Consider the following 14,908-nt stretch of genomic DNA (forward strand, 5'->3'; position numbering starts at 1 on the left):
TGCGACGATCGACTCGCCGGTGCCACCCAAAAGCTTACACTTTGGCTTTGCTGTCCAACGAACCTACGGCAGCTTTGACGATCCTTGCAGACCGGGTTCCAAGCTCCTAGAAGAGACGCGACGAAATCGCTCGCGATCCCCCACCCTCGACGCCAACTACCTCCATCCGCGTCTAGTAGTGAGGTTAGCCAGAGAAGAAACCCCTCAGACAGTCGGTGCGAGCCCGCTGCTCCTTCGCCACGACGACGCTGCCTTCCACACGCAATTGACGGGACCTGCAACATTTTATTTTGTTTTGTCGACTTCGCTCGCTTCGCTACGTCGTAAACTGTACCTTAGGGCGACTCGGTGCTTTCCCTACCTCTCTCCGACCAGCGTCCTTCCGGCTCTTTCGCGTGTCTCGGAATTGCAGTCCGGCCAGCTACCGTCTGCTGTCTAGTGCGCTTGACCAACCGACAGAATCCATTAACTTGGCTTCACCGGTATGCCCCGTGTTTCGTTTCTCGTTTCCTGCAGTCTGCCCCAGATACCTGGTGGACAGCTGTTTTATTGTTGTCACTGACAAATCGGTATAGTCGGCCGTCATAAGGTCGAATAATCCTCTCGCTTTCGACTCCGCATAACAACGTTTCACGCCCCGGCCGCGTCAGAGCTTGGTTCTTAGCCACCTTCTCTTCTATTTCTGCACGTTCCTTGTGGGGGGGGTTGTTTAGGGGATCACACGAACCCCTCGGCCCGGGCGCCGACCGGGAATCACATCGTGATTGTCATTCATATCTACCGTTTTCGTCAGGCGCTCTTTTAATGGATTTCACCGGACCTGCAATTGTTTTGTAATACCCAGCGACGTTCAACCTTGTCCGGTACCAAAGGTCGAACCTTGCAGGCCTGGCAATCGCAACGCTATCATGTCGGCTTCACTACCTAGGCCGTCCCGGCCCTCTATCGGGCCCCCGACTGTCGCACTCCCCGCGCTTCCTATTGGCAAGACGCGGAAAAGCACCGGGGGTCTGTCGGTACCTATAAGCAGGTCGATGCCAACAACGCCCAAAACTGGACTTCGAGCTCCCTCCACGACCCTCCTCCCTCCCGCAACACCAGCCCCGACTACCGCCCTGCCGACGCCGCGGGCGGTTTCCGGAATCAACACTGCTGGCAGGACAATAAGGAAAACCGTCAGCATAAACTCGTTCCCGCAGCCTCCTCGCGGAGAGGGCCGAGTTTCTAGCCTGCCGCCGAGCCCATTATCCGCCGGCGCATCCTCACGGAAGGCAAAAACACCAACAACACCAACATACCAATTCTCAAACGGGACCCCCAGTCTTCTAAATGGCACGGGCGAAGGAAAGCTAGTAGCCCGCTTGACGGGGGCGCGGAACTCGGATGGTCTAATTAGCGTGTCGTCGCCGCCGCAGAGCCGCAGCTCCTCCGCACAAGATTCATATTCTACGTCAGCAACGCAATACGAGGATCTAGTGGATGTGGCACAGCAGAAGTTAGATGCCTCGGCAAGCGGCAAGCGGGCCTCGAAGCTGGATGGCAAGGGCAATGTCATCGTCAGTGTAAGAGTGCGGCCAGATGCCGCCGGCAGTGACAAAACAGAGGGAGGGGAATGGATGATGGATGGAAAGAAATCTTTAATCAGCTACCAAGGGAAGGAAGCAGGAGACTACTATTACGGTGAGTACAACCTGGATGAAGGTGATGGGGGCGGGAATGGGGCTGACTCTATCCGCAGATAATGTTTTTACGACAAATGACGACAACTCCAGAGTTTACGACCACAGTGCCAAACGGTTAGTTCGAAGGGTGATGGAAGGTTACCACGGAACCGTGTTTGCCTACGGCATGACTGGTACAGGGAAGACCTTTTCCATGCAGGGCACGGCGTCTTCCCCTGGTGTAATACCTCTGGCTATTACCGACATCTTCTCGTACATCCGTGAAACGCCCTCGCGAGAATTCTTGCTCCGTGTCAGCTACTTGGAGATTTACAACGAAAAGATACACGATCTTCTGAGTATGCCCACGGGTAACGGTATCGGCCCGAGCCAGATGGAGGAAATCAAGCTGCGAGAAGACAGCAAGCGAGGAGTATATGCAAGTCCTCTGAAGGAAGAGATCGTGCAGAGCCCGACACAGCTTCTGCGTGTGATTGCCCGTGGCGACCAGGCTCGTAGGACAGCAAGCACCCAATTCAACGCCAGGAGTTCGCGAAGTCACGCTGTTGTTCAGATTGTGGTGGAAAGCAGAGAACGTGTTCCAGGGAACCCTGCAGGCGATAGTAAGCGGCAGGGCCTTCCGCCTGGCGGCGTTCGGGTCTCGACGTTGAGTCTGATCGACTTGGCAGGCTCAGAAAAGGCTGCGGAGACGAAGGAACGACGTCAAGAAGGTTCGCACATCAACAAGAGTCTGTTGACGCTGGGTACGGTCATCGCCAAGCTCTCGGATTCCAAAGATAAAGACGGAAAGCCGGCGGACAAGGACGGCAAGCACTTGCCATACCGAGACAGCAAGCTTACCCGGCTACTACAGGGGGCGCTGTCTGGAAACTCGCTCGTCAGCATTCTCTGCACGATCCAGATCGGCTCTGCGGGTAGTGTCGCAACAGCCAACTCTCACACCACCGAAACTCTCAATACGCTAAAGTTTGCTTCTCGAGCCAAAAACAATATTGTGAGCCACGCAAAGAAAGCTGAAGAGGCTCTCGGCAGTGGCGGGGACGGGGGTGCGAGAGTTTTGCTGGAACGCTATCGAATGGAGATTCAGGAGCTAAGGAAGGAGCTCGATACGCAAGCGAAGAACAACACTAAAAAGGAAACGGAAGGCGAGAAAGATCGAGACGAGGAAGAGGAGAAGGCCCGTGAGAAGAAGGCCGTGGAACGTCACGAGGAGCAGATGCTGGAGATGCAGCTGGCTCGGACGGCGCTGAAGGAGCGGATCGACCACCTCAACCGACTGATCCTGAGCTCGAAATCGAGAGGAGTTAATGCCAGCGGGTCGTTCAGTTCGCTCGGGATTCGGTACTCGCAAACCTCTGTCAGGTCGTCGATGGCAACCTCGAACGGGGGCAGGCCAGTCCTGGAAAGGACGGCATCGTTGACCTCGACAGCCTCCACGATTGGCAGGAAGTCTAGCAGTCATCGGTCTTCTGGCGTAGCGGAACCGCCTGTGGCTGTCGAGGATGACGACAGCCTGGGCGAGTTTGGAGACGGGACGGCGTCGGTGGCGGCGCAGAACCGGGCTCTGCAGGCCGACTTGGCCGACAAGAACCGGTATATCCAGACGCTAGAGAAGCGTCTGCTTCAGGCCCGGCGCGCCAGCTCGTCTCGCACTTCGGTGGGATTGACGTCGGGCAAAGGCATCATGGTCGGTGAAGATCATAGTGTATCCGCTCTCATTAAGGAAAAGGATGCGGAGATTACCGAGCTCCGGGCCCGCCTCGATGACAAAGACAAAATGCTCGCGGCACTGCGGAGCGCGGCGAGATCCAGGGATAATGCCGACAGGGTCGAGTCGAGAGCCGATGCTCGCACAGAGTCTGTACGTGCATCGCAGATTCTCGACAGCAACCCGGGCCCTCCGCCCACGGCAAACCCCGGGAGCCCCCCAACCGCGCAGATGGCCCGGCAGGGTTTCAATATTCGGAAGCAGGCTAAGAGCGACGATGAGATGAGCAAGATGCTAGACGAGATGATCCAGGATAGGATCGAAGCCGGACACATCATTCGTGGCAATCGGGGGAGCGTGAGGGTTGCGCCCGACCGAAAGGAGTCGTCATCTTCGGAACCTCCGATTCAACTGCAGCTCCTGTCCCGGCAGAGGACATCGGTCGCCGCCGAACCGCCGAAGCCCCCGGTGGTGTTAGAAGTGTAGAACAGTGATGTGACCATCTCCTTTTCTTTCCTTGTCCTTTTTACCATGGCATTTTCCTAATTGGGATCCTGAGGGACGCTCGGACGACATGACGCCGATTACTTGTTGCGCTGGGTCGGCTAGGGTCTAGGACGCGGAGTTTAGGAGAAAAAAGGGGCAACTGATCTTTCCATTCCTTTCACATTTTATTTTCGATTGCGCATCTTGTCTTATACCCGACTTTTTTTTTCCCTTGGTTTGGTTTTTTGGGGAGGCGCCTCGCGATTTGTGGTTTGTCGCGAGGTGTTTTGGTGCGGCGTGTTGGTGCGGCGTGTTTGTCCGGCGCGCAACCACGCCATCAGTCAGGGGCTTCGGGACGGCCCGTGTCGCCAAAAGCCAGGTCAAATTTGCCCTTGAGCTCGAGGTTGAAGGCAGTGGTCATGTGTTGTTAATGTGTACTTGTATCAAATAAGTTGCTGCCGTTTGTTGGTTTGTTTGATGACCGCGTTTTTTAGCGAGCGGGAGCGAGAAGATCGAATGATGATATCAATATTCACACAACGAAGAGCACTTGCATGAATAGGGCGAAGCGGGGCGAATTATCGATGACGACGGCAGATGAGAGTTGGTTTGTAATTATTCTTTTTTTCTTGTTTGTCGGCGTAGACGAGTTGGCGAGCGTTATTATCCGTAGATGAATGTGTTTGTGAGGTGAGGTTCAGATCGGATCACAAGAGATTGATGTCGGCGTATGCTAGTGTATGCGAGGTGAAGATTTTTATGAGGCCACCCTCTGCGAACATTGCCTTGGACAAGCAAAGGGATGCGTGAATTATAGACACTTGCCAGCTGTTTGTTAGTTATTGTCATTCCTTAGTAGGCATTCCGTATATGATCGAAAATATGCATCCCTCTCTTATCTTTCCCATCGGATGATGTGGCATGGCTCGCGCGCGTGCGTGTGCGCCGGAATGACACGACGCAGTTGAAGCAAACATGCAAACAGGCAAACCGGCAACGCCGTACACACCTGTCTGTACAGTACGAAGATAGGGGCCTAAAGCGGCCGGCCGTCTCGTCGAGTTGAAGCATGGCCCTTTTGAGGTTTAGTTACATATGCAGATTGTTGCCCCCTTAGGTTTGAGCTGAGTTGAGCTAGGTCAGTTTGATCTCGAGAGAAGAAGGGATGTTGGACAAGAGTTTCGGTTCTACTATGTATTCGGGACCTCAAGTGTGTATCTGGATCTGCATTACACAGCACAGCATTATATGCGACGGTTTGCGCCGCTTTCGGTTCCTGATTCTACTTCCTTTTTCCTTCTACTTTCCGGTCAGTCCCGAGTTGTTGAGTAGACTGAAGTGCGTGCGCTCTTACCTGTAGAACTGGGGTGAACCACGAGAAGGCGGTGCTGATCATGGCACGACATGGCATAGAAACTCGAAAGACCTCCATTCCTCCTACAAACCGGGGCGATTTCTCTGTTTGTTATTTACGTAAAAAAGACGATGACGAGAAGATCCAGACGGAAGGGAGGCAACGTGTTTTTTTAGACTGAATAAAACACGTCCTCGTAAAAAGATCCCGTCTTGCCGCGGAACGATTCCCCGGGACGGGTCTGCTTGGGCTGGGCTACGTGTTTGGGACGGCACAGCTCCCGCTTCCCAGATACTCGGTCCCAGTTCCCCCGACGACATGCCCCTTGTGTATTTCCGGATTTTCTTTTTAAAACCGCCATGCTTAAATCAGTTTCCACGGATAACATAATGCAAACGGGGAAGGGGAGAGCTAGCAAATTATCATTGAGTTTAGCGTGAGTACGTGGATCGAGCCTCCTTTCTCATCTCTCAGAACTGCTCTCGACAGTTCCAGTTTCAGCGACTTCAACAAAAACCGCGCAGGGCCATCTTGTATCGTCCAAACGCATTAGTTACACAGGCCGAGTCCTGAAGAGAAAAAAAGGTAAGCGAGGTGAATGGGCTGCCATGTAACAGTCGGGCATGGCCGTGACGACAGCCGCCTAGGTAGGCATTCTTTGGAAGGGGCAAGGATTGTCAGAGGTAGCGAGGCACAGGAGACACGCGAGGGTATGAACACTACTCCGTATTCTGCCTACAGCTGCGAATCCGTCCGTCCAGTGCAGTTGGCGTGCGTCAGCCGCGGAACGCCAAATGATTGCTCTATAATACGAGATGACGGCACACTGCGCTCATCTCATTATGTACGCGGGTCCTTTAACCAACTGCTGGATCCTATGTGAGCGTCACCTTTTTGTGTCTCTCGGCGTGTCTTGGTTTCTTCACCGTTGTGGTAGAAGCGCTGGACATGTATCCATTACAAAGAGGCTATAGTGATCAAACAAACGAGACCAAGACCAGCATTTGCATATGCCGTGTGGTGTTACCTGGGCCTTCTTCACAGGTCGGTCTCTCACTTCCACTGAAGCCGCGAATGTGTTGTGTGCTGTGTGCCAAAGACGGGGCCAAGGAGTTAACCTTTTGCCTGCCCTCGGAAAGGACGAACAAGTTGTCCAATCAGGGTGTAAAGACGGCGCCACCCCCGTCCCCTGCAGGCGTGAGGGGCCAAATGGTGGGGTTTCTTCTGCCTTCCCCTGCCTGCCAGGGTAGGTCGACATGGGGTTAGGACGTTTCAGATGTGGCAAGGGGCGAGGCAAATGGGGATCGTCGTCGTCGACACAGCAGGGACCCCGCCTGCGCTAATCTAGGGGGCTCCTTCCTTGAACTTCACTTCGTGGAAGGCAGCAAGGAGAACCGCAAGCGATGCGGTGAGGAATCCGACTGCTTTTCATTCATTTGGAACTTCCAGGTCAAGGCTTTCCATGCCCTTTTCCAAGAGTTCAAGTACTCAGGCAGCGGTGGTCTTCTCTGTTGCCTCAGCTCGCCCAAACAGGCAGCTCAGCCCCTGATTCTTCGTCTTCAATCGACTGATAGGCTGAGGCTTCCGGGGTCTCCGGGGCCTCGTATGGGAAGCGTTGTAAAAATGCCGGGGAAGTAAAAGGATGCAGGCCAATTGCACTGCTGATCAACATCTTTCTTGAATGCCCCGTCCCCTTTTTAGAACAGTTTGTTGGCCCGTCCCGGCCTTCGGGCCTGGGATGGAGAAAAAGGCCTTTTGATCGACCCGGGTCTGCCTCTCTTCGCCTTGGGACGACGGGACCATCTCCTTCACCTTCCCCTGTCTCAGAAACAGGTTTTGACGCTATTTTCCTTCAACATACTTCCAAATGGAGCATGCCGACCGTGACCGCTGTGTTGGCAAAGCCAAATTGAAGCATATTTTCCGCCTTCTTTCCCTGCAGATTTGAGGTGCCTCTGTTTTCCCTTTTTGTAACGTCGTCCCGGGGGTCGGCTTGCAGGGCTCCAACAACAAAAGAGCAGCGCTGTATCTGGTCATACAGCTGTTTCCTTTGGATAACAAACAGCGGGCATACCGACAACGTCATTTACCACCATTCCGGTTCTCAGGACCTCGACCTCGGTCTGATCTGCGGCGTGGAAAACCACCGAGGGCGAGACGCGCTAGCAGCCCACGACGCCAAAATATATTTTCACTTCTCTTTTGAAAGTTGTCGACGAAAGGCGCCGCGGTGGCTGTCACGCCGAGAAACCCACAAGTCATTGGGAGAGGAGCTCATTTCTCGAGAGCGTTGTCCATCCAGCACACGACTTACACGTGTACCGTACGATTTCCAAGCCCACCCCCTCCTTTCCCAGGTGCCGACAGCCCTTGCAGCCCATCCTTGTCGAGATCGCCACCGACATTGTCCCGTTTCAGGAACTATCTTCAGCGACAAAACAAAGGTCTTTTGGAGAAGGAATTGGCACCTGTTCCCACGCTCACATTCGTCATCGGTCTTCTAATTCTTCACTACCCCTCCTACCTGCCAGGTTCCGTAAGCCTACCAGGGCCGCTGCGACCTACCTTTATTATTATAATTCACTCTTACGGAGTACGGAGTACACTACTAAAAGGAAAGCCACCATCCCCTACCTTAATCCAGAGGTAGCCTGGACGACTTCGGTATTCATCGACCGCAGATACTGTCTGTGCCTGCCTTATCGACAACACCCCGCCGCCCTAGGTCACATCCCTCGCTCTGATCGGTGATTGGGATTCACAAACAACCCAGACACCACCCTTGAGATGGTGTCTCTGACATAATCTTCCCCTTCGTCTTCCTTGTTCTCAAGAACTGGATAGACGCGTTGGGTTGTTTGAGCTGGCTTTGATATATTAAGCCGACATCCTCCCACCCGTCAAACACTCACACCTTCTAGTCCCCGTCCGCTCGACTCGGAGCAGAGGATAACAGCCTCAACGCCATCGCATCCGAGGGTTAGACCGCTTTGTTCCTGCCTGTATCACCTGGGTTAGCATTTAGTTAGCCATCGCCACCTCCGAGTGTTTCTTTCTGATCGTACAAGCTCCAGACCTTGTCCACCACCATGCCGCCCACCCTTGACCTCAGCCGAACTGCACACTCCAAGATGATCATATCGCCGCCAAGGATCAACCTCCGGAGGGCAGCCTCATACAACCACGACAAGGGCCCCATTTCCTCCACCTCTTCGCGGTTCAGTTTCAACCACCTCGTCTTCTCTCCACCTCCGTCCCCGGGCCTGCCATCTCTCTCTCCCCCTCCCCCTCCTAAGCCGAGGGGCCTGACTGGTCTTGCGCGTCCTAGCAGGATAGCCCGCCTTGTCGTCCGCCTTTTGGCCCTCCTGTTAATTCTCTATGCTGCCGCGGCAGCAGTAAGGCTGGCCAGTCCCGTTATCCCCTGGTCATCCCAATCTCCTGCCATACCAGAGGCATTAGAGCATGAGAATTTGCCAGACTTCCCAACCCCGGTCCTCGTCACCGACAAGCGAGGTAGGACAAAGTGGACTGTTTCTATACCGTCAAGCTATGAATTCCCCTTGACGAGGCGCGAGTACTCGGACATGTGTGAAAAGTGTCAAGAAGTGTCGGAGCATGCTCATAGCCACCGGTCCCACGGAAGCAGCTCGCCGCAAACCTACCTAGGATTTGGCTCCGTCTCGGCGGATCATGATTTTATCGATGTGAAAGAAGCCGAAAAGGCTGGATACCTTCCCAACTCAGCGGTCAGAGAGAGGGCAAACGAGGGCGGTGCTGCAGAGAAACCAGTGTGCGACAAGAGTTTGACCTTTGTCCTTGAGTCAGCCGATGCAGGCATAGGCACGGCCTTGCTGATGCTGTGGACGGCATACGGGCTTGCACAGGAGGAGGGCAGGGCCTTCTTCATCGACGATACGCGGTGGGCATATGGGAAGTATGCCGATATCTTCCAGCCACCCCCTTCCCCGGAATGTCTAGCACCTCCCAAACACGAGATACTACCCTGCCCGCGACAGGCGAAACATCTTGTAGCTTCGGCTGCAACAGCACACGTGCTCTTTGGAACTCCCACGACAGACTCAGATGCCACTTCATCAGGTTTATTGGACTCGTCGGCCCGCAAGGTCGAGTTTGAGCTGGCGCGCCAAGGCCACGAGGCGCTTTTCAAGCTTAACAAGGAAGACGGCGACTATATCGACACCCGATTGCAAGAGCTCATGGCCCGTCGGATAGTGCCCAAGGCCAGAGGCACACAGAACGGGCTGGCCATCGGCATCCACGTCCGCCGCGGCGATCGCCACCCTCTCGAATACCAGTACCGTCACTCATACATGCCCCTTCACATCTACGCCGACACCGCGCGTGATTTTATCGATGGCAAACTCGACCACACAGGCCCGCGCGGTGTCGAGGACAAGATAGCGAAGCAGCATAGCTTTATCGTCTTGGCCTCGGACGACCCGATGGTCCATGTGAGCAGTGAATTCGCTGGCTCTCGCCCGGCCCAGGAGCGCATCCGTCTTGCCAGCAAGGAGGCAATCCAGCAGGCGAACCCACCGAACCGTCAGGTTATACGCAAGTTTGTTGACGAGACGTTTGGCTGGGAGGGTGGTTTCTTTGCGGCCATGTTTTGGAATCTTGGCCAGCGCCAGCAGCAGCAGCCGCAAGCGTCACCACCACCGCCGTCCGCAGAATCCCTCCGGCTGAGGAGTCTGGTGGCCCGCGCATACATGATGGATTTGGCAGTGCTGGCCGACGGGACAGACGCTGTCATATGCACTGCCAGTGCAGCTGGCTGCCGCCTCCTGGCTGTCATGATGGGCTGGGAGAGCGCGTTTGATCAGGGAAACTGGATCAACATTGACGGCGGCGGCGGCGGCGGCGGCGGCTGGGTGGGCGCTTCGTTATCGTTTTGATCGTGGGTTTGCCAGTAAAATCTCTCGACCAGGGTCAGATGGATTGCTAATATCGACACCCTCTGATCATACGAATACGAATAAGTCGGTAGAATTGGGTTTGCGAAGGGAACGGCGCATTATCATTGGCATTTTCGTCATCAGCATCAGTATTATTAGCTATAGTAGTGCTCACAGCATTTGAATTGGCGTTTTTGAAGGATTATGGGGCGTAATTGGCGCCATGGAAGTGAAGGCAGGAGGAAAGGGGAGCATTGATACCACATTCACCGACACGTCGACGCGTTTTATTCTTTATTGTCTTCGAAACTTTCTCACTTCCCAAACTTTCTCACTTCCCAAACTTTCTCACTTCCCATTTCATCTTGCCTCCTTAATTTGACATTATCGAAGCCGAGTTGTTTTATCAGGCGGGCATTTATTTTTTTTGTTTCTTCTGCATTAGCTCTGTTTCTTAGCACGTAACAATAGAGCGAAGTCTTGGCTTTAACATGTCACAATAGCCATGGGACAAATAAGGACCTCAGCCTCATGCCTCTTACCAAGACCAGGCAAGGGAAAAGAAATACTCCAGTCTGCTCTGTACATGCTTCGTGAACTGTCAAGTGTGTATGCATGTGGATCATCTGTGAGAAGTCCGAAACCTCTCCCCAGGCAGACTGGATACGAATACGAATAACAAGACATTTTAGAATATATCTGTTTCATAGGCTGTTTAAGTGTAGGGAAATACGTAGCTTGACTCAATAAGCAGAGTTGGGCTATGGTCTCAATTGTGATAGAGAGTATTTCACGATTGCTGCGACAGTGGATTCATACGACAACTGAATTCTGGTGCGACGGGCATCCAAGACGGGCTGAGCGGTCGGTCTGTGATATTGCTTGCAGTGTTGTTACAGTTTGTCTGTCACCAACGGGTTGTTCCTTGGTTTTTCGGTACTTGTATGTAGGTACTTGTATGTAGGTACACGCATTATGTAATGCTCGTCCGATGTGTTACGTATTCGGGTTCCTAATTTAACCCTTTCCCGTAACTGGGAGGGCAAAGAACCTTTTTGAGCCGTAGCAAAGTGCGGGTAATCAGAGCCAAGCCAAGAGAAGCTTTAGAAACGATGGCAAAGGAAAAACCCACTTCACCGACTGTTCAATTGGCAACAATTGGAACATAATTGGCACCCGCTCTCGGGAACGGCCGTGCTTGTGCCATTCGGGCGCATGAACCGGGACATGGCGCCATGTAGGCCGATAGAGGGGGAGAGAGGTACAAGTGACCTGACGAATACGAATACGTAGGGCTGCCGATTGGCTCCCCGCGAGATAAGATTGGATGGCATCAGTCCATGCCAAGGGGGGATTACTTTTAGCGACATGCCGGCCTATTTTATTTTTCACGCTTTCGCGACTTCTTAAATGAGAAACCGTCCTGTCTTTCTTTGGCCAGGCAGTAATTCTCGCTCGCTCGCTATTTGGCAATTCGTCACGCCGAAGGCGCACGTTGACGGACTAATAATCACCTAGAAACCTTTCAGCGAAGTGCGTCGACAGTAGCAGCACAGCGGCAGCACAGCGACAGCAGCCATGGGTCTTTTACAGGACCTTGGGAACCCGCTCCTTGAGAGCTTCTCGCAGCTCGGAACATGGTCGCAGGCCGGCATCGTCATCGCCACCCTCCTCTTCAGCACCGTCTTCCTCAATGTCCTCCAGCAGGTGCTCTTCAAGAATCCCAACGAACCCCCTATGGTCTTCCACTGGTTCCCTCTTATCGGCAGCACCATCACGTATGGCATGGACCCGCCGCGCTGGTTCAAGGAAACCAGAGCAAAGGTAAGCAGACGACCAATTGACCTCCATCGGCTTGTGTTCATGGCTAACCGACGTCAAACAGTACGGAGACTGCTTCACCTTCATCCTCCTCGGCAAGAAGACAACCGTCTACCTCGGCACCCAGGGCAACGAGTTCATCCTTAACGGCAAGATCCGCGACGTCAACGCTGAGGACATCTACTCGGTCCTCACAACCCCCGTGTTTGGCAAGGATGTCGTATACGACTGCCCCAACGCTAAGCTCATGGAACAGAAGAAGGTTGGTTAGAATTGATGGAGCTGAACGAAATAAAGCAGCTGGCTGACCAGGATGCTCGTCGCAGTTCATGAAAATTGCGCTCACCACCGAGGCTTTCCGCTCCTATGTTCCTATCATCTCGGGCGAGGTCTCCAACTACTTCAAGCGAAGCCCCGATTTCAAGGGCAAGTCGGGCGTCGTCAACATCTCCCCCAAGATGGCCCAGATTACAATCTTCACGGCCTCGCATTCGCTGCAGGGCAAGGAAATCCGTGACCAGTTTGACGAGACTCTGGCCGACCTCTACCACGACCTGGACATGGGCTTCTCCCCCATCAACTTTCAGCTTCACTGGGCCCCGCTTCCGTGGAATAATCGCCGTGACCATGCCCAGAGAACCGTGGCCAAGATCTACATGGACACTATCAAGGCGCGCCGCGCGCGTGGCGGCGAGACGGACGCCCAAGACATCATGTACCACCTGATGAACTCGACGTACAAGAACGGCGTCAAGGTTCCAGACCACGAGATCGCCCACATGATGATTGCGCTCCTCATGGCCGGCCAGCACTCTTCGTCGTCGACCAGCGCATGGTGCATGCTTCGCCTCGCCTCGCAGCCCAAAATTATGGACGAGCTCTACGAGGAGCAGGTCAGGGTCCTCGGCGCTGACCTCCCGGACCTGCAGTACGAGGACCTGGCCAAGCTGCCCCTGAACCAAGCAATTATCAAGGAGACTCTCCGCCTGCACGCCCCCATCCACACGATTCTGCGTGCCGTCAAGTCGCCCATGCCAGTGCCGGGCACCAAATTCGTTGTCCCCACTAGCCACAACCTGCTCGCCGCGCCGGGCGTGACCTCGTCGGACCCGCATTACTTCCCGAACCCTGAGGTATGGGATCCCCACCGCTGGAGCGCCGACTCTCCCAACGCGCCGGCTATGGTCAAGTCGTACGAAGAAGAGGAGAAGATCGATTACGGCTACGGCCTGGTCAGCAAGGGTGCCTCGTCTCCTTACCTACCCTTTGGCGCGGGGAGGCACCGGTGCATTGGCGAGCAATTCGCCAACGTGCAGCTCCAGACAATTGTGGCCATGACGGCGCGGCACTTCCGGTTCCGCAATGTCGATGGCAGCGACAAGGTCATTCGCACGGATTACACGTCGCTGTTCTCGCGGCCTCTGGAGCCGGCCATGATTCACTGGGAGAGACGGGGTGAATGAGATGCATGCACGGCAGGTATCATGGGTGCTTGGTAATGACTGGGTGGCGTTTTGGGCAGTGTGGAGGTCGGGCTCTTTCTTATCGACCTGTGTACATAGATGATCTAGATATATAAGCCATAAGCCCGCCCGGCGCACCCTCGCTGCGCGATAGACTCGAGCTCTCCCTAGCCTTGACAGGAGAGCGACGGAGAGCTGCCGCACGGCTGCCAGGGAAGTAGACGGCACAAGTAATATTTAATCGAGAAAAACTTACAAATATTGATCTGAACCTGAGATGATCTAGATATGTGTCCTGTTGGCCTTGGACTGGTTCCCGCCGCCAAGAAGGTAGATCCTTGAAGTCGGACTCGAAATTCGTGACTCACTGGTGTTTTGGCTTGATCCTATCGGATCTAGCGCCGTGTGGAATTTCATAGATCCTGAAAGAGGGTTGACTGTTTGTTGCTGTGAGCGAGACTTGAAAAGAACACGTTTTTGTTTTGTTGTTGTTGTGTGTTTAAACACTTGCTTGGAAACACACTGTTGGCGCTTCGTGAAGGATCTTAGCTTTTTTAGGTTATGACTTGAGATGTGAGTCACTTCACTCATCACTGCCTTACCGTGTGTGGCGTGGTGTGGTGTGGTGCTTGTTTCATGCGCTTGCCAGCCCGAATAAGATTTGACTTGCGCCTTGGCAAGAGGATGCGATGTGTTGTTGGTTGGTTGGAGCAGAATGTTGTGTATATCTGTCCTGTGCTGCATGTGCACTCACCACTCAGCCGCTCAATTGTACGTACAATTTACTGTGAAGGCTATTGAGGTGGTGTCATTGAGATCAGTTCACTTTCGCTCTGGTTTAATTGTTTGTTTTGGTTTTCTGTTGTCTCTCTGATTGATTGCTCCTGTCCTTTTCACTCTGTCTTGGCGTCTTGGAGGTGAACTGCTGCGGGCTCAACCCCAACTCAGCCGCTCCCTTTTTCTCAAACTTCCTCAAAATTTATTGGGTTCCTGAAAGTCTGGACTTTGAAGTTCCTCAAGAAGAGGGAAATTGTGAGGAGGAAAAGAAGAGAAAACACGAGTTGACAGTGTATCCCTCGGTAGCCTGAAGTGGTTGCTGTCTACCCTGTCATGGTAACTAACTGCAATGACTTTGCTCGGCTGAACTCGATACTCGACCATGCAACTGGCAATCCTAGAGCAGCTAATCGTCAGAGGAAGAGCAAAAAACAGAATGCGAGATTATAGCAAGCTTCTTTAAGCTATATGAGGCGAATCGGGGGTAGACCTAGGAACATTTGAGAGGCCCAGGCGGTGGAAAGGGGGCTGACGACAGACTGAGAGAGCGCGAAAGGGCAGGCGTGAGATGCTGCTGTGTAAAATCCCGCCCCATGATGAGCCGGACAGGTTTGTGTCGGTTCTTCCGCTAGCTGGTAGTGAGATAAATGTGGAAGAATTTTTTGGCTCTGCTCAACTTTCCAGCCCCTAGAGACTGATCA

At 53.7% G+C, this 14,908-nt stretch overlaps 4 protein-coding genes across 4 annotated transcripts; 3 read left to right on the forward strand and 1 right to left on the reverse strand.

Moving 5' to 3' along the window:
* Nucleotides 1-908: 908 nt before the first annotated feature.
* B0T26DRAFT_635587 (kinesin motor domain-containing protein) lies at nucleotides 909-3,876 on the forward strand (the record flags this gene model as incomplete). The annotated part of the gene is made up of 2 exons (XM_060436738.1): nucleotides 909-1,680; nucleotides 1,739-3,876. The coding sequence occupies 2 exons, from the start codon at nucleotides 909-911 to the stop codon at nucleotides 3,874-3,876; spliced, it is 2,910 nt and encodes a 969-aa protein (XP_060303729.1).
* A 2,870-nt stretch (nucleotides 3,877-6,746) lies between these two features.
* Nucleotides 6,747-7,635, reverse strand: B0T26DRAFT_671085 (uncharacterized protein; the record flags this gene model as incomplete). The annotated part of the gene is made up of 5 exons (XM_060439278.1): nucleotides 6,747-6,830; nucleotides 6,935-7,048; nucleotides 7,092-7,231; nucleotides 7,305-7,358; nucleotides 7,545-7,635. 5 exons carry the CDS (start codon nucleotides 7,633-7,635, stop codon nucleotides 6,747-6,749), a joined length of 483 nt encoding a protein of 160 aa, XP_060303730.1.
* Nucleotides 7,636-8,319: 684 nt separating this feature from the next.
* B0T26DRAFT_634499 (uncharacterized protein) lies at nucleotides 8,320-10,146 on the forward strand (the record flags this gene model as incomplete). The annotated part of the gene is made up of 1 exon (XM_060436639.1): nucleotides 8,320-10,146. One exon carries the CDS (start codon nucleotides 8,320-8,322, stop codon nucleotides 10,144-10,146), a length of 1,827 nt encoding a protein of 608 aa, XP_060303731.1.
* Nucleotides 10,147-11,724: 1,578 nt separating this feature from the next.
* On the forward strand, nucleotides 11,725-13,430 carry B0T26DRAFT_737361 (eburicol 14a-demethylase; the record flags this gene model as incomplete). Its single annotated transcript, XM_060443435.1, has 3 exons — nucleotides 11,725-11,970; nucleotides 12,032-12,229; nucleotides 12,294-13,430. 3 exons carry the CDS (start codon nucleotides 11,725-11,727, stop codon nucleotides 13,428-13,430), a joined length of 1,581 nt encoding a protein of 526 aa, XP_060303732.1.
* Nucleotides 13,431-14,908: the final 1,478 nt, after the last annotated feature.

Source organism: Lasiosphaeria miniovina, assembly GCF_030549165.1.
Source record: "Lasiosphaeria miniovina strain SMH2392-1A chromosome Unknown B0T26scaffold_1, whole genome shotgun sequence".
Taxonomy (NCBI): domain Eukaryota; kingdom Fungi; phylum Ascomycota; class Sordariomycetes; order Sordariales; family Lasiosphaeriaceae; genus Lasiosphaeria; species Lasiosphaeria miniovina.